This window comes from Chelonoidis abingdonii, chromosome 8 (assembly GCF_003597395.2).
Source record: "Chelonoidis abingdonii isolate Lonesome George chromosome 8, CheloAbing_2.0, whole genome shotgun sequence".
Lineage (NCBI taxonomy): Eukaryota > Metazoa > Chordata > Testudines > Testudinidae > Chelonoidis > Chelonoidis abingdonii.
Window position 1 is genome coordinate 106,493,485 of NC_133776.1, and position 18,866 is coordinate 106,512,350.

Here is an 18,866-nt window from a genome sequence, read left to right on the forward strand (position 1 = left end):
AAAGCTTATGCTCCAATAAATTTGTTAGTCTCTTAAGGTGCCACAAGTACTCCTGTTTTTTTAAGTGACCATAGGTGTTAGCAAACAGGAGTTTTGCGAGGGAATTTAGAGAGGAGGCATGGAAGCCAGATACACCTAACAAATGTACTCAAAACTTAGGCAATAACCCTCTCTTCCCCCCTCCCCCCAACCCCGCCCTCAAAGAACAAACAAAATAAACCTGCAAGAGCAAAAATAATGTAACAGAAGTTCAGCAGCAGAGTGGAAGCTATCTAGTTTATTGCACTGAATGCAGCCTGTACGATTACCTGTGGCCAGGTGGTGTAAGAGTGTATTCTGTGCAAGCAACTCATGGCCCTCGAGGATGAAGTTTGGGCTCTTTAAACCAGAGTAGCTGTACTGGAGGAGCTAAGGGAAACAAAGATAGTAGATGAGATTTTTAAGGCTGCAGTAGAGTGGTCCCACTCCCAATCTGACAGTCTCTGTTCTGTTAAGGAGGATGAAAGTCTTGGGGGAGAAGAACAATCACATAATAAGGATCCTCATTTCAAATGATGTCCCTGTATCCCCTCGCACTGAGGATACCTTTCCGGGGAGATAACCCCAATTAGGAAGAGACAGGTGATAGTAATGGAGGATACAATTATTAGAAATATAGAAAGTTGGGTTTGTGATGACTGGGGGAACCACATGGTGAATTGTCTTATGGGCACTAAGGTCGTGGACCTCTTGAGACATTTAGATAGTCTGATGTGCAGTCCTGGGGAGGAGCCTGTGGTCATGGTACATGTAGGTACCAGTGACATAGGGAAAGGTAGGAGAAAGGTCCTGTAAGCCAAATTTATGCTTCTAGGTAAGAAATTAAAGTCCAGGACCTCCATAGTAGTATTCTCCAAAATGCTTCCAGTTCCATGCACAGGCCCTATTAGATAGGCTGAACTGCAGGGTCTCAATGCATGGATGACTATGTTGGGAGGAGGGATTTAGGTTTATTAGGAACTAGGGAACCTTTTGGGAAAGGAGGAGCTTTTACAGGCAGGATGGGCTTCACCTAAACCAAAAGGGAACCAGACTACTGGCATGTAAAACTAAAAAGGTCTTAGAGGAGTTTTTAAACAAAGGGCTGAGGGAAAGCCATCAGGTACGAAGGAGCACATGGTTCAGACAGAAAGATACATCACTTAGGGGAGGACTTATTAAAGGGGATAGTCTATATCAGTGGTTCTCAACCAGGGGTCCGGGGCCCCCTGGGGGGCCGTGAACAGGTTTCAGGGGGTCTGCCAAGCAGGACCAGTGTTAGAATTGCTGGGGCCCAGGGCAGAAAGCCCAAGCCCCCCCACTCAGGACTGAAGTCCAGGGCCCTGAGCCCTACCATGCGGGGGCTGAAGCAGAAGCTTGAGCAACTTAACTTCATGGGGGCCCCTGTGGTGTGGGGCCCCAGGCAATTGTCCGGTTTGCTACCCCCTAATGCTGGCCCTGGCTTTTATATGCAGAAAACAGTTGTGACACAGGTGGCCTATGGCGTTTTTATAGCATGTTGGAGGGGACCTCAGAAAGAAAAAGGTTGTGAACTCCTGGTCTATATCTTTGTAAAGAGAGGAGGATAGAAGTTGATAAAGTTCACATAAGAATTGAGGAGAAACAGTCAAACGAGAGAATCCGATTCAGTTACATTACATGAAGGCAGACAACTAATTATTGACAAATTTTATAAGTACTTGTATACAAATGATAGAAATACTAAGCGTGAGCTTGAGTGCCTGGTGTTAGATGAGTATATTGATACAATAGATATCACAGAAATTTGGTGGAATGATGATAATCAATGGAACATGGTAATAAAGGATACAAAATATGTAGGAATGACAGTAGGTCATGCCGGTGGGGAAGTGGCAATACATGTGAAAGAAAGCATAGAGTCAAATATAGTAAAAATCTTGAATGAATGAAACAGTACCATAGAATCTCTATGGATAGAAATTCCATGCTTGAATAATATGGATAGCAGTAGGAATATGCTACTGACCAGGATGGTGATGGTGATTGTGAAATGCTTAGGGTGATTAGGCTATAAAAATAGTTTCAGTAATAATAATAATAATAGGGAATTTAAACTATCCTCATACTGACTGGGTGAATGTCACCTCAGGATGGGATGCAGAGAGAAAATTTCTAGACACCATTAATGACTGCTTCTTGGAGCAACTCATCCTAAACCCACAAGGGGCGAGGTAGTTCTTGATTAGTAATAAGTGGGGCACAGGGTCTGGTCCAAGAAGTGACTATAGATGAACTGCTCAGTAATAGCAACAATGATATAATTAAATTTAATATCTTTGTAGGGGGGAAATACTAAAGAAACCCACCACAGCAGCATTTAATTTAAAAAAGGGGATCTACACAAACAGGAGGAAGCTAGTTACGTGGAAATTAAAAGGAACAGTCAAAAGAGTGAAGTGCCTGCAAGCTACATAGAAACTATTTAAAAATACCATAATAGAGGCTTAAACTGTGTACCCCCACATTTTTTTTAAAAAAAGGTAAGAGGACCAACAAAATACCACCCTCGCTAAACAGAGTGAAAGAGATGGTTAGAGGCAAAAAGCCTTCAAAAATTGAAGGTCAGATCCTATTGTGAAAAACAGAAAGGACTTTCCAGAGTTTATGCTCAAGTATAAACTATAATTAGGCAGGCCAAAAAAGAATTTCAAGAGCAACTAACAAAAGACACACAAAATAACAGCAAAAATTGTTTTAAGTACATCAGTAGCAGGAAGCCTGCCAGACAATCAGTAGGACCACTGTATGATTGAGGTGCTAAAGGAGTGCTTAAGGCAGACAAGGCCATTGCAGACAAGCTAAATGACTTCTTTGCATAGGTATTCACTGAAGAGGATGTGAGGGAGATTCTTAGGTGCCACATCTGAGGAACTATATTTGAGAATGAGGTGTCAACATAGATTTTGAAACAAACTGATAAACAGTAATAAATCACCAGGACCAGAGGTATTCACCCAATAGTTCTGAAGGAACTCAAGTGTGAAATCGCAGAACTACTAAATGTTACATAATCTTATCACTTAAATCAGTTTCTGTACCAGATGACTGGTGGATAGCTAGTGAAATGCTGATTTTTTAAAAAGAAAAAGTTTCCAGAGGCAATCCTGACAATTACAGGCCGGTAAGCTTAATTTCAGTACCAGACAAATTGTGTGACGCTATAGTGAAGAAAAGAATTATCAAACACACACACGAACACAATATGTTTGGAAAGAGTCAATATATCTTTTGTAAAAGGAAATCATGCCTCACCAATCTATTAGAATTTTTTGAGGGTGTCAACAAAGGTGGACAACAGTGATCCAGCTGATATAGTGTAGTTGGACTTTCAGAAAGCCTTTGACAAGATGCTTAAGCATAGTAAGCAGTCATGTGATAAAATGAAAGGTCCTCTCATGGATCAGTAACTGATTAAAAGATAGGAAACAAAGAGTAGGAATAAATGGTCATTTTTCACAGTGGAGAGATGTAAATAGCAGGCTCCCCCAAGGATCTGTACTGGAACCTGTGCTTTTCAGCGTATTCATAAATGATTGGGAAAAGAGGGTAAACTGAGGTGGCAAAGTTTGCAGAGGATACTGAACTATCAAGATAGTTAAGTCCAAAGTTGACTGCGCAGAGTCACACACAACTGAGTGACTGGGCAACAAAATGGTAGATGAAATTCAATGTTAAGTGCATAGTAAAGCTACACTGGAAAACATAATTCCCAACTATATGTATGAAATGATGGGGTCTAAATTAGCTGTTAGCACTTAAGAGATTTTGCAGTCATTGTGGCGAATTCTCAAAAACATCTGCTTAATGTGCAGCAGAGGTCAAAAAAGCTAATAGGATATTTGGAACCAATAGGAAAGGGATAGATAATAAGACTGTAAATATCATAATGCCATTATATACGTCCACACCTTGAATACTGCTTGCAGTTCTGGTTGCCCTGCTTTAAAAAAGATATATTAGAAATAGGGCTGTCCAAACTATTAAAAAATTAATTGCGATTAATTGTGCGATTAAAAAAAATAATCGTGATTAATTGCACTGTTAATAGAATACCATTTAAATATTTTTTGATGTTTTCTATACTGTCAAATACAATATATTGATTTCAATTACAACACGGGATGCAAAATGTACAGTGCTCACTTTATTTTTGATTACAAATATTTGCACTGTAAAAAAACAAAAATAGTATTTTTCAATTCATGTAATAGAAGTACTGTAGTGTAATCTCTATCATGAAAGTTGAACTTACAAATATAGAATTATGTACAAAAAATAACTATTAAAAATAAAACAATGTAAAACAGCAGGAGAGATTTAATTCTTCCCCAAGGAGTTCAGTCACATTTAAATAAGGTATTTTTTTTTAACGAGCATCATCAGCATAGAAGCATGTCCTCTGGAATGATGACTGAAGCTTGAAGGGGCATACAAATGTTTAGCATATCTGGCACATAAATACCTTGCAATGCTGGCTACAAAAGTCCCATGCAAACGCCTGTTCTCACTTTCTGGTGACACTGTAAATAAGACGACGACACTATTATCACCTGTAAATGTAAACAAACTTGTTTGTCTTAGCAATTGCCTGAACAAGAAGTAGGACTGAGTGGACTTGTAGGCTCTAAAGTTTAACATTTTTGTTTTTGAGTGCAGTTATACAACAAAAAAACCTACATTTGTAAGTTGCATTTTCATGATAGGGATTGCACTATAGTACTTGTATGAGGTGAATTGAAAAATGTTATTTCTTTTGTTTCTTTTTTACAGTGCAAATATTTGTAATAAAAAATTATAAAGTGAGCAGTGTACATTTTGTATTCTGTGTTGTAATTGAAATCAATATACTTGAAAATGTAGAAAAACATCCAAAAATATTTAATAAATTTCAGTTGGTATTCTGTTGTTTGAGTGCAATTAAAACTGATTAATCGCGATTAATTTTTTTAATCATAATTCTTTTGAGTTAATTGCATGAGTTAACTTCGATTAATTGACAGCCCTAATTAGAAATGGAAAAAGTACAGAGAAAGACAACAAAAAATTATTAGGAGTATGGAATAACTTCCATGTGAGGAGCGATTAAAAAGGTTGAGATTGTTCAGTTTAGAAAAAAAGAGGTCTAAGGTGGGATGTGATAGAGATCTATAAAATCCTAAATGGTGTGGTGAAAGTGAATAAGGAAGTGTTATTTACCCAATCGCTTAACAGAAGAACCAGAGCTCACCCAATGAAATGAATAAGCAGCAGCTGTAAAACAAACAAAAGGTACTTCTTCGCACAATGGACAGTCAACCTGTGGAACGTTGCCAGGGGATGTTGTGAAGACTAAAACTATAACTGGGTTCAAAAAAGAATTAGGTAAGTTCATGGAGAATAGGTCTATCAATGGCTATTAGCCAAGATGGTCAGGGATGCAACCCATGTTCTGGGTGTCCCTAAACCACTAACTACCAAAAGCTAGGACTGGATGACAGTATGAATCACTTAATGATTGCCCTGTTCTGTTAGTTCCCTCTGAAGCATCTGGCACTGTCCACTGTCAGACAACAGGATACTGGGCTAGATGGACCATTGGTCTGTCACAGCGTGGCCATTCTTTTATACCTGGTACAGTAAACCAACTCTCTAGCTGACCAAAAAAACTCCCAGTTTCAACTTATCCTTCATTGGAGGTTACTGTATCCCCATTGGCAGACATCCAAAATGTTTGTCTTCTGTCTGTGAAGGGCATAGAGAGGAATGTTCTAGTTGTAATTTTTTTCTCCAAACAAACCCCAAAGGTGAGGATTGCTAACATAAAGCTTCTTCTATTAGATAAATCAATAAGACCAGCTTTAGACCTGGGCAAACAAGATCCTTCTGGATCTCAACACTTCTCTTCTAAATGTGCCTCAGTGAGCACTGGCTCTGTGAACTTGTCAGGCTCCTGTTTCCTCTTCAAAGTATTCCTCGGCTGCTTTTGTTCACAAGTCATCTGCAATGTCTGAATGGGGTAAGATGCAGCACTGCTTTGCTAAAGAGCACAGATGTGGCTCACTGTTCTAGGGGATAGAGTAAAAGAGAGTAAAGAATTTCTTCATTTCACTTTAAAAAAAAAAAAAAAAAGGCAGCTCAAGACTTCGCTTCTAGGTCCTTCTGTTACCCATAGAGACTGCAATAGCCATATTCTGGTACAATCTAAGAATTAACTTTAAGATGCAATATTTATAGACTGCCTCCTGTGTTCTTGGTACGAATAATTGGGCTTTCTGCTCCAGTACCGACTCTTTTGGTATTGACTTATTTGGCACTATCTACTCTGATGCCAACAATTTTTATTCTGTTACTCGTGGTATTGAAGTTTATAATACCAGAAGATTTAGCTATGTTGTCCCTGCAAGATTCTTCCCTATTATCTCATATAGTGAAAACTTCCTCACCCATACCAGTCACTGCAGAACTGGAGCCATCTTCATTGTCATTATGGGCTCTCCCTGAGGCCATCAAACCTTTTCAAGGTCTTTACTCCTCCTGTAGAGGGGTGTTTGTTCTTTTTCAGAGTATAATGGAGGGGAATCACTAACATTCTCCCCAAGACTTCAATCCTTTGACTCCTACGCTTTGGATAGGGATTTGAGGGCCAGAAGTCACCACAGTAGGCACAAGGTCTATAGGGAAGGACATCCAGTATAGTATTCCTCACCCTAGCCATACACTCATTATCCCTGTGGTCGTCATTAATGTCGCTACTGGTCAATACAAAGTATTTACCACACCAGGCAACCCTACTCCTGTTTTTACCCAGAGCTTTCCCCAGAGAGAGATCCATGATTACTTTTGCATAGCCCTCTCAAGCATTGTATGTGAACTAATGTAGCTACAGGTTTCTGATAATTCAGTAGATAGGTACTGCACTTTAACTTCTGTGGCTATTGTGATGTTGCACTCTATATAATTTTATGAAACTATGCTAATGAGTTTAAATATAATGTAACTGGAATATGCTTCATGCAAATGTGTCTTGCAAATTATCATTACAAAGCTTATAATCTACTGAGTCTGGTCATCCTATTTTTATAAATGTACCCCTCTTGTATCTGAAACTAGAAATATGAAATATAACTGAGGGCCTATTGTAATTATGCAATGTGTGGGCCATTAATGGTGGTTTGGAATCTTGATGACTCTCATTAACAAGGACAATTGTCTGCAGATGGCTCTGTTTTACTTGTAAGTCTCCCAGTGTACATCTGTGCTGGCAAGTGGATAATGAAGACTTACAGTGACATGTGATCATGTCACCTGAACTGGAATCCACCTTTAACCTGGTGCTTTTCCATTGAGAAGGAGGGGGTGGAAACCCAGAGAGGGACAAAGGATTCCTGCCTTATGCAAAAGATATATAAATGGGACTGGATATATAAACATAACAAAGGGGGTAGCCATCATGAGGAATCCCCTAGCCACCACCTGAGCTGGAACAAGGGCTATACCAGGGGAAAGGACCGTGCCCAGACTAGGAAGGCATCCAGCCTGTGAAATGAACTTATTGAAACAGATCTCAGGGTAAGATTTTATCTGCACTCAGTTGTATTACTGTATTAGGCTTAGATTTGTGTGTTTTATTTTACTTGGTAATTTGCTTTGTTCTGTCTGTTACTACTTGGAACCACTTAAATCCTACTTTCTGTATTTAATAAAATCACTTTTTACTTATTAATTAACCCAGAGTATGTATTAATACCTGGGGTGGGGGGTGCAAACAGCTGTGCGTATCTCTGTCAGTGTTATAGAGGGCGAACAATTTAAGCTTTATACAGGGTAAAATGGATTTATTTGGGGTTTAGACCCCATTGGGAGTTGGGCATCTGAGTGTTAAAGACAGGAACACTTCTGTAAGCTGCTTTCAGGTTAAGTCTGCAGTTTTGGGGCACGTGGTTCAGATCATGGGTCTGTGTTAGAGCAGACCGGCATGTCTGGTTCAGCAAGACAAGGTGCTGGAGACCCAAGCTGGCAGGGAAAGCAGGGGCAGAAGTAGTCTTGGCACATCAGGTAGCAGTTCCCAAGGGGGTTTCTGTGAACCACCTCGTCACAGTGGAGCATTAACTCCTGTGGCTATATCTTCATCAGATGAAGCCGCCATATCACCTGCTGCTTCTCTTCCTGATGACTGTAAGCTCTTCCAAGACCACCTTTGCAGGATGGCAGAGGCATTGGAAATACTAATAAAGGTTGGTCAAGAGAAATAGCATGAACTCTTGGATGTATTGCACTCCTCTTTGCCAGAAAGATTGTCTATGCCTGTGATTGAGCATCTTCTGGAGCCAGTGCAGTTGCTGTTGCAAACACCATCCTCTATCCTGCCAACTTTTAAAAAAGGCAGAGAGAAGATAGGCTTTGAGAATTTCTACACACCCTTGGCTCCAGTGTCATTCATTGGCACTGCTACTCAGGAAAGGATGAGACTGCAGAGTTCAAAACTGATACCAATGCAAAAGGAGCTGAAACATTTAGACCTCTCCAACTTAGGAAGGGAGAGCCTGATTGGCTATTCTAAGTACTTCTACTTGCATTCACACAAAGTGTCTGAATTCTTTGGCAAGATATCACAGGATTCCACATACAGATAAAATCCCTAATTGTGGAAGGAAAATTTGGTTGTGTGGCCCTCTTTACAGGCAGCAATTGATGCATCATTCCACACGTAGGTCAACGGCAATGACTGTCACTGAGAAATGCAGCGTGGCTACAGTCATTTGGGATATCCAGAGAAGTTCACAGTATAATAGAAGATCATCTTTCTGAAGGTACTGAACAGTTTAGTTCTAAAACAGAGACCTTGTTCAAGAATACTTTCTGCCTCCTTTTATCAGCCATACCAAAGAACAGCTGAGTAGCCCAGAAAGAAATAATTTAATATGCCCTCATCTACTGCTTCTGCACCTTCAATGAAGTAAATGCTAGTTGCAAAGCAACCAGTCTGACAGTCGCATCAAGAGCATTGGAAACCAAACCTAGAGGCTCTATACCCCTTTCCCATCCCATTTAGGGATTGAGTGATTTATTTTCAAGAAGCTTGGAACAATATTACCATGGTCCAGGGGGATATATAATTAATTGAAACTGGTCTTCTATTCAGATTCAAGCAGTTCCTAGGTTCAACATACCTTCCCGATATGTTTTCAAAGACCCTTCTCTTAAGAGACTATTCTTGGATCAATAGAAGTTCCTTATCAGTACAGGGGGAATGGTTTAGTCCCATTACTTTTTAGTTTTCAAGAAGACAGGAAGATAGCGCTCTATTCTGGACTCATTGCCTTTTGATGGTTGTTTCAAGTTCAGAATGGTTAACGCTAGCCTCACCAAGCCCTACGGTAGATCCTCAAAATTAGTTTGCCGGCTCTTAACCTCAAGGAAATATATTTTCATATATTGATCCATGCAGCACACAGAAATAATTAAGATTTGTTGGGGGGATGTCATGCTCTGTACAGAGTACTGCCTTTTGGTTTATCAGTAGACCCTAAATCATTCACAAAATGTCTGGCAACAGTAGCTGAGCACATTTGAGGGAACCTAGGCATTTTAGCAAGAAGAACGAGGAGTACTTGTGGCACCTCAGAGACGAACACATTTATTTGGGCATAAGCTTTCGTGGGCTAAAACCCACTTCATCAGATGCATGGAGTAGAAAATAGAGTAGAAAGATTTTATTTTTATTATAAAATACACAGAGAGAGAGAGAGAGAGAACATGAAAAGATGAGGGTCTCCATACCAACGCTATCAAGACAAATCAATTAAGGAGGGCTATTAGCAGCAGGAGAAAAAAAACCTTTTGTAGTGATAATCAGGATGGCCCATTTCAAACAGTTGACAAGAAGATGTGAGTAACAGTAGGGGGGAAAATTAGCATGGGGAAATAGTTTTTTAGTTTGTTTAATGACCCATCCACTCCCAGTCTTTATTCAAGCCTAATTTAATGGTGTCCAGTTTGCAAATTAATTCCAGTTCTGCAGTTTCTCATTGGAGTCTGTTTTTGAAGGTTTTTTTGTTGAATTGCGACTTTTAGGTCTGTAATTGAGTGTCCAGGGAGGTTGAAGTGTTCTCCGACTGTTTTTTGAATGTTATAATTCTTGACGTCTGGTTTATGTCCATTTATGTACATGGTGGAGGGGCATTGCTGGCACATGATGACATATACCACATTGGTAAATGTGCAGGTGAACAAGCCTCTGGTGTGGCTGATGTGATTAGATTAAATTCTTCTCAGCAAGTCACAAACAGTGCATGTCACATTGTACAGACCTTTGCTGCTTTGGTGCTCAGTATCAACAAAGAAATCTTCATTAGTGCTGATTCAGAAGATAAAATTTATAGGGGTTCTGTTAGCCATAAGAACAGCATACTGGTCAAACCAAAGGTCCATCTAGCCCAGTATCCTGTCTCCCGACAACGGCCAATGCCAGGTGCTTCAGAGGCAATGAACATCACAGATAATCATTAAGCAATCCATTCCTGGGTTCTGGCAAACAGAGGCTAGGGACACCATCCCTATCCATCCTGGTTAATAACCATTGATGGGCCTATCCTCCATGAACTTACCTAGTTCTTTTTTGAGCCTTGTTAGTAGGCTTGGCCTTCACAATATTCTCTGGCAAAGAGTTGCACAGGTTGACTGTGTGTTGTGTGAAGAAATACTTCCTTTTGCTTTAAATCTGCTGCCTATTTAATTTGGTTACCCCTAGTTCTTGTGTTATGAGGAGAAGTAAATAACACTTATTTACTTTCTCCACACCAGTCATGATTTTATAGACCTCTATCATATCCCCCCTTAGTCGTCTCTTTTCCAAGCTGAAAAGTCCCAGTCTTATTAATATCTCCTCATACAGAAGCTGTTGCGTACCCCTAATCATTTTTGTTGCCCTTTTCTGTACCTTTTCCAATTCCTTTTTTGAGATGGGGCAACCAGATCTGCACACAGTATTCAAGATGTTGGCGTACCATGGATTTATATAGAGGCATTATATTTTCTGTCTTTTAATCTATCCCTTTCCTAATGATTCCCAACATTCTGTTCACTTTTTTGACTGTCGCTGCAGGTTGCATGGATGTTTTCAGAGAATTAGCCACAATGACTCCAAGATCTTTCTTGGGTGGTAACAGCTAATTAAGACCATGTCATTTTATACGGTTAGTTGGGATTGTTTTCCAGTGTGCATTACTTTGCAATCATCAACATCGAATTTCATCACCATTGTGTTGCCCAGTCACCCAGTTTTGTGAGATCCGTTTGTAACTCTTCACAGACTCGATCTGAATCAAGTTTGACACTGTCAGACCATAAATCAGTCAGAGAAACCCACAAATGCAGATAAGAATGTTAGGCCATATGGTCTCTACACATTTGTGATTCAAGATGCCAGACTGTGCCTCCATTATTTGCAAGGGTGGTTGAAATCCACCTGTTGCCTAAGGTAACATCACCTAGACATGCCAGTTCAGATTCCACAAGAATTTGTCATATTGTTAAATTGGTGGAAGAACCCAGATGCAGTTTGTAAGAATGTTCCATTTTCTCCAGCTCTATCCACAAACATATTAGTAACAGATGCTTTCAATCTGGGATAGGGAGCTCATTTCAACCATCGCAAGGGCTAAGAACTGTGGGCGTGTGAAGATAGTCACCTGTACATCAACATATTAGAACTCAGAGCAGTCTACCTAGCATGTGTGACTTGACTTGCCTTGAATGAAAGGAAGACAGTTTCGGTATAATGGCAGGCATTACCACAGTGCTGTTTACATAAACAGACAGGAATTAGCCAGATTTCTCCTTTATGCCAGGAGGTGATTCACCTGTGAAACTTCAGCAAGTAACAGTCATAACTTTTTATCTGCTAGGATTACAGTATATATTGTTGGATCCTCAGACAGTTTTCTGACAATGATCAAAACTCTATCATTCAAAGAGTATTTTGTGACTGGGGTCATCCAAACATAAACTTGTTTGCCATGGAAAAGAACAATGTCAAACCTTTCTTTGAGAGCAGATTGGAATCCCCTATCTTGAGCAGATGCATTCCTCATGCTGTGGACTCCAGGGGTGATGTATGCATACCCTCTAATCCCTCTGATTCTAAGGGTGATGAGAAAACAATTTAGGACCTTTTTCTTTCCCTTTTCTGTTCCTTTCTGTACACAGAGTTCTTCTTCAGGTCTCTGAAATTTGTAAAGCAGCATCTTGGGGATCAGCACTTCCAGTTACTAAGCATTATTCTTTTTAAGAGGCATCTAGATCTGATGCTCATTTCGGTAGATCTGTGTTGCAATCCTTATTTAAGTAGATCTGAACAACCACCACCTTTATATCAGTCACTACTTGCAAGAATGGCATATACGTGGACAAGCACTCAGAAGGAAAAAGTTACTTTCTTTACAGTAACTGTTGTTCTTCAAGATGTTGTCTGTGCATATTCCACAACCTGCCCTTTTTTCATGCTTTTGCAAAGTCCTATACCTTCTAAATCCTGTACTGGGCAAAGCAACTGACACAGCTGACCCCCCACTCTGCCCTTTATGCCTGTGGGTGGAGAAGACATGAAGACACTCAGGGCACACGGGCAGACCCAATGGCTAGTGCTGGCCAAAGTAATCTGAGGTCAAGCACATGGGTATATGCGCACCAAGGGTGGGAAACATAATACCTGCTGTAAGGTAAGCAATGATTTTTAATCTAATCTGGCACCACAAGCTCTAAAATGTCTTAAACATAATCACATTGTTATTCCATAACTTCTCTAGAGGTCAGAATTCAGACTGAGTGCCCTACCTGTGCACTTCCATAACATGTTTGGTTTACTGTTAAGTGTAACTTTTAATTAGAATATCCTGGATCTATAACACTTGGTTTTGGGATAATTGTGTCTGTTGCCTATTATTTTTAAGTTTCTGATGCCTGCTTTTGTCCTAACTCCATTGTAATCTAGAGTGTGAGTGTGTGTGTGTGTGTGTGAGAGAGAGAGTGAGATTATAGACTGCTTTTTGCATCTGATTTGAACTATGTTAGCAGATCAGTATCAGAAAAATCTTCTTTGAAGTAATTTTTCTAAAGAATGTAAGTATACTAAGTAATATTTTTGGCAGTAGTAGAGGAGCTCTAGTTATTGAGACAGTTATGTTTGTCAACCAATAAACTACTTGGGTGTTTTGCCTCTGAAGGTGGGCATATTGAGTGAGGAATGCAGTTTACTGTGTAGTGGTTTGTGGTCCTGTTGCCAGTCTCTATATTCTGTATTGGTTGCTGGAACTTCAAGATATTTGGTTAAATTGATTGTTTAATCTTCTGATTTGTACTTGCAGAACTGGGAAACTTCAAGCCTCCCTGTGACAGTGCACAACACTCTGTTAAGAAAGAGAGAATCATGACACCAAAGTCAGAATCCTCTTCATCTAAAGAAATGCCTTCTCTGAAGGTTCCTAAGAGCAAATCAGTCTATTGTATACATTCATCACATACAGAGGAAAGGTAGGTCTTTCTCTTCTCCATCTTTTACTGTCTCCTATGAGTATAACAATTGGGTCAGGAAATGCTGGTGAGGTTAGAGCACTGCTGTCATGTAGATTAGCACTCTGGAAATTTGTCAGGCTACTAAAGTGCTTGCTCTGCAGTTAACTTAAAGTTACAAAGCTTGTTCTTCTTTGAGTGCTTGCTCATGTCGATTTCATTCTAGGTATATGCACGCCCACATGCACAGTAATCAGAGATTTTTGCCTTATTGGTATCAGTAGGGTCGGCAGTGGTACCCCCTGGAGTGCTGCACTCGTGTGTCAGTATATTAGGTGCCGCTAGGCCTTCGCCCTCTCAGTTCCTTCTTACCGCCCATGATGGTTGGTTGGAGCACCTTTTTCCCCTTGCCTAGGAAGTAGTTAGTGGTTCTCTCCTTCTTTCCAAAAGTCGGAAGAAAAGCACAAATTGCACTCTCTGAACATCAGGACAAAGTCCTGGCCTTTTACACTGAAAGGACTAAGCCATTCCATAAGCCAACGCAGTTGTTCATCACGGTGGTGGACAGGATGAAAGGTCTTCTGGTAACTGCCCAGAGAATTTCATCCTGGATCGCTTCCTGCATCTGTTTCTGCTATGATCTGGCAAAAGTGCCTTCACCAATAATTGTAACCACCCACTTGACTAGGTGCCTCAGCGGTGGCATTCCTGGCTCAAGTGCCTATTCAAGATATCTGCAGGTCTGCTGCCTCGTCATCCATCCACATGTTTACGTCTCATTATGCACTTACCCTGCAGGCCCAAGATGATGGCTTCAGTAAGGCAGTGTTGCAAGCCGCATGACTGTGAACTTCAAGCCCACCTCCAGGGCTACTGCTTGTGAGTCACTTAGAATGGAATCAGCATGAGTAAGCACTCAAAGAAGAAAAAAGTTACGTTACCTACCTTTCGTAACTTTGTTTTTCAAGATGCATTGCTCATATCCATTCCATTACCCGCGTCCTGCCCCTCTGTCGGTGTTGTCAGCAAGAAGGAACTGAGAAGGGCATAGGGTTGGCGGCGCCTAATATACTGACACATGAGTGTGGCACTCAAGGGGGCACCACAGCTGACCCTTCGGATACTGCTAAGGCACCAGCAGCTGGAGGGAGGAGTCCTAGGGGGTCCCCTGGCACCAGCTGCTCAGGCAGTCCCCAGGGCCAGCCACATCAGCCGCTGCTCAGGCGGTGCCTGGGGCCATTCCAAGGCAAACTTGTGGCACCATTGCATCTGTGGGGTTTTCAGTTCATAGAAATGTTTAATATTTTCTGTGAACATACTAAACTTTGTCTCAGTCCTGTGGCATTGAGTTCCACAGATTACTTGTGCATTGTGTTTTTAAAAAAAAACAAACGTTTTTATAGGTTTTAAATGCACTGAACTTCCCTCTGTTCTTGCATTGAGAGAGGGTAAACAAATGAACCTTATTACCTTCTCTATAGCATTCATTTAAATACCTCTCTTATACTCCCTCTTATTGCCTATTATCTAAACAACTCTAATATTTTCAGTCTGACCTGAAATGGAAGTCTTTTCACACCTCTAATCATTTTGTCACCTGTCTCTGAACTGCCTCTTTTTGCTGTATCCCTTTATAGGCAGGGTAACTGAAACTGAAGAAAGTATTTTAGGTGCTGACATACCATTTGATTTATATGATGATATTGGAACTTATAGATTTTTAAGTCTTAAAGGGATCAGTATGTCAGCTAGTCCTTCCTCCTGCCTCACACACGCAGTAAACTCTCTGCTAATTCTATAATTTCTGTTTGAGCTATATAGTTTCTTTTAGAAAGGTATCCAGTCTTAAGAAGAAAAGCTTCAAGTAATGGAGAATCTGTAGGTAGGGTATATTTTTTTTAGTCTGAATTTGTCTAGTTTTTGCTTCTAATCCTTTTTCTGCCTTTGCCCTTTAGATTAAAGAGCTATCTAGTATTAGATCTTTGTTAAATTTCTCTTGGATAAACTATTTTTTTTATTTAGTCTCTCACTATAACGCAGGATCATACTTGTTCTTCAGGTGCTTGACCCTCTGTGTAGTGCATGTACTCTGTGCCCAGGACTGGAGATTTTTTTCCCTAGGAGTGTCTCTTTGGTCTACTTGGGCACCTGCACTCTTTGTGCTTCATACTGAGGGTTTTCAGGGGTTGCTGCCAGACTGCTGCTATCTTTCCTTGCTTCTTACCACTCATTATTTAGGATGGAGTGTCAGTGTTTATGCTGACTTCTTCAGCTTTTTCCTGTAAATAAATTGTACATAATTTTTAGTACTTAGTTGGCTTTAATTATTTAGTCTAGTTAATTGAGAGATATTTGGGGTTCATTTTCCTAAAATTCGGAGAAGCGATTCTTCTTAAAAAGAAGGCATTTTGCTTCTTCCAGTGGGAGCAGGGAAAGAGTGCCAAGGATCCTCCACTTCAAAAACTGCATCAACTGCCACAAACTCTTCCTGGTCACAGTCTATTATGATGTCTGTCTGTACTGCCTGGGGAAAACCACATCCAGACCAGGTGCAGCAGGACAAAGCAGTCAAGGAAGTTTCAAGTCTGAAAACTCCTCATGGAGAGGCCCACGAGAGCATGGACAGCTGACAGGAGAGAGACCCTCTTCCCACAACCCAGTACATTGACCTGAAAAAGGTAGGAGCAGCCCATTGAGCTTAGCTCCAGATAGTTCCAGGCCTCCACAACCTCTCCCAGCTGGCTCCAAGAGCCTTGAGCAAAGCCAAGGCAAATGGGGAGGAAAGGGAGAGACAAGGACTCCAATAAGAGAAAGAGGGAGCTCCATATCTGAGCCCTCGAAGAGGCAAATGTCCCCATCTCCTACCAAGCCAGGAAAGACCTCGTGCTCTGGAGTGGGACTGTCTGATATCAGGACAGACCAGCCTGGTACTTCATTGAAGGGCAAGACTGTGTCAAGTCCTGGTACTGGGAGTAGTATTTTGACACCAACAACAGCCGCTGTGTTGGCACTGCCAGATCTGGCACCCTTTGTGTTTTCAAGGTGCGGTTAAGCTACCACAATACCGGTCGTCAATACCATCAATGAGTAGAGGCAGGTGATCACCACCTCCTCAGATACTGAGACCTCCCCCGTTTTGGATCTGAGGTCAGAGTCAGAAGATGGAGATGAGTATGCCCCATGTTCTGACTATTCCCTGAGGGGCACCTCTGGAGGCAAAGCTCATACAGTGTGTCAAGAGTCTCCAGCGTACTCCTAAAAGAACAGATGACCCTCACTTTACCTATTGGTACCCATCACCCTGGGGCCAGGCACCAAGGTCTGAAGTCCCACAATGACAGTATTGGGGCCCAGAAGACCTGTGATGCTAGTACCCTCCCCAACAGCCACAATAACTGGAATAGGCGAACACCACGCCGGTGATTCTCTCGTCGTCCTCTCCAGATGAGGTGGTGATTCCAGCTTTCCTGCCAAATTCAAAGGCTCCTAAGGCTTTCCAGGACTTGCTCAGAATGGTACAAATTCCTTTGGAAGAGGTCCATGAAGTCACAGACTGCTAGACATCCTGGGCAGCTCTGGACTGAGTAGACTGGCACTTCCAATCAACTATGCCACCCTTGAACCTGCCAAGACACTTAGCAGATGCTTGCCACAGTTCCATCAGTATCCAAGTGGGCTACAAAGAGGTATTGCGTACCTATGAAAGGGTCAGAATACCTATTCTTATAGCTGCCTCCGAACTTCCTGGTAAGTAAGCACCAACAAGCCAGGTCTACTCCCCGGGACCAGGAAGCAAAGATGTATCTCTGTGGGAGGAAGGCATCCTTGTCGGCCTCCCTCCAGTTTTGAGTTTAAAACTGTCAAGCGCTGATGGCCAAATATATTATCATCTCTGACAAGCTGACAGGTTTTGTTGATAAGGTTCCTCAGGACAGTAAGGAGCAGTTTCAGGCCCTGATTAACAAGGGAAACTGGTGACTATCTTCTTCCTTCCCCACCCCTCACCACCTCTTCCCATCATTCAGGATGTAAAGTTGCTCCTTCAACTGGGGGAATGAAACTAGCAGCAAGGGGGAAAGAGTTCTACTCAAGGTACTCCCTCATCCCCAAAAAGATGGTGAGGGGACTGAAGAATTTTGCCTGCATCTATCCTCTCATTAGATTTAGGATATTGATTCATGACCCTCAGTCTCAAAGATCCCTATTTTTACCTGAACATTCACCTGGCACACAGAAAAAGGAGGGTTTTGTGGCCAAACATTACCAGTACCAGGCGCTCTCTTTCAGGCTCTTGATGGTGCTGGGAGTTTTCACCAAGGTATTGTCGGTGGTGGCAGCTGACCTTTGTCCACAGGGGGCAGCAGTGAACTCCTACTTTAGAAGATTTCCTCCGAAAGGATTGTTTGAAGCAACCACCATGCTTCTAGATCTGTTCAAAAGACTGCATCAGGGAAAACTTGGGGAAGTCCACTCCTTATTGTGAGTCAAGAGTTGTTGCCTTGGGAGAGGCGGCTGGCATGACAATTGCAATAACATGGGGTATGAGACCTGACAGATTCAACCAGGTGCAATGTGAATGACCTGTGCCTTGTTTTATTGGATTTTCCTCAATACCCTCTGTAACTTTGGGGGGTAAGGGGAGGTGTACCTTAGGGCCCCCAGCTAACACCCGAGGAAAGCATTGCCCACGAGGCAACCCCCTCTGGAGCAGAACTCTTTGCACTTTTACTTCATATTTGACACACACAGCATTGTGGTTTGGAGACCCTCGCGCCCAAAACACCTCCTGCAGATTTTGCTTGTGCAGCTGCCACACATGTTATGTGGAGAGCTTTCTGCTCAAGGAGTATGCCATACTGTTTTGCACTCCTGGCAGATGCACAGTGGTCAGGACACTTTGCATAGGTATGGCGCAAGTTGCAGAGGGGACAGCCTCCGCACATAGCTCCAAGGAGCACAATCCTCCCTGCTTGTTAATGTAATATAGCATCATCATATTGCCTGATAACACCTAGACTGACTGGCTGCAAATGCGAGAGGAATTGTCAGAGGCCAAACTGACTGCTCTCAACTCCAACACGCTGAAGGGGAGCACAGACTCCTGAGGAGACTGTGTCCCTTGTGCAACCTGCCCCTCCATGCAAGGGGCCCCCAGCTTGTGAGGGAAGTGTCTGTGGTCAGTCTTTGTTGAGAGCATGGAACTGAACAGGACCTACGTGCACACATTTCCTCTGTCCTCCCACCAGTCAAGGGAGGTTCAGATCCTTTAGTGAACCATAACTAGTGCTGTGGATTTCTCACACTTTTTTTTTTAAATA

General features: G+C 41.7%; 1 protein-coding gene across 1 annotated transcript in view; it reads left to right on the forward strand.

Moving 5' to 3' along the window:
• Positions 1 to 18,866, forward strand: part of GCNA (germ cell nuclear acidic peptidase) — a 67,799-nt gene that overhangs the window by 38,598 nt on the left and 10,335 nt on the right. The window contains exon 7 of the mRNA XM_032793905.2: positions 13,404 to 13,569. Coding sequence (XP_032649796.1) covers positions 13,404 to 13,569 — 166 coding nt within the window. The remainder of the gene's footprint in view (positions 1 to 13,403; positions 13,570 to 18,866) is intronic.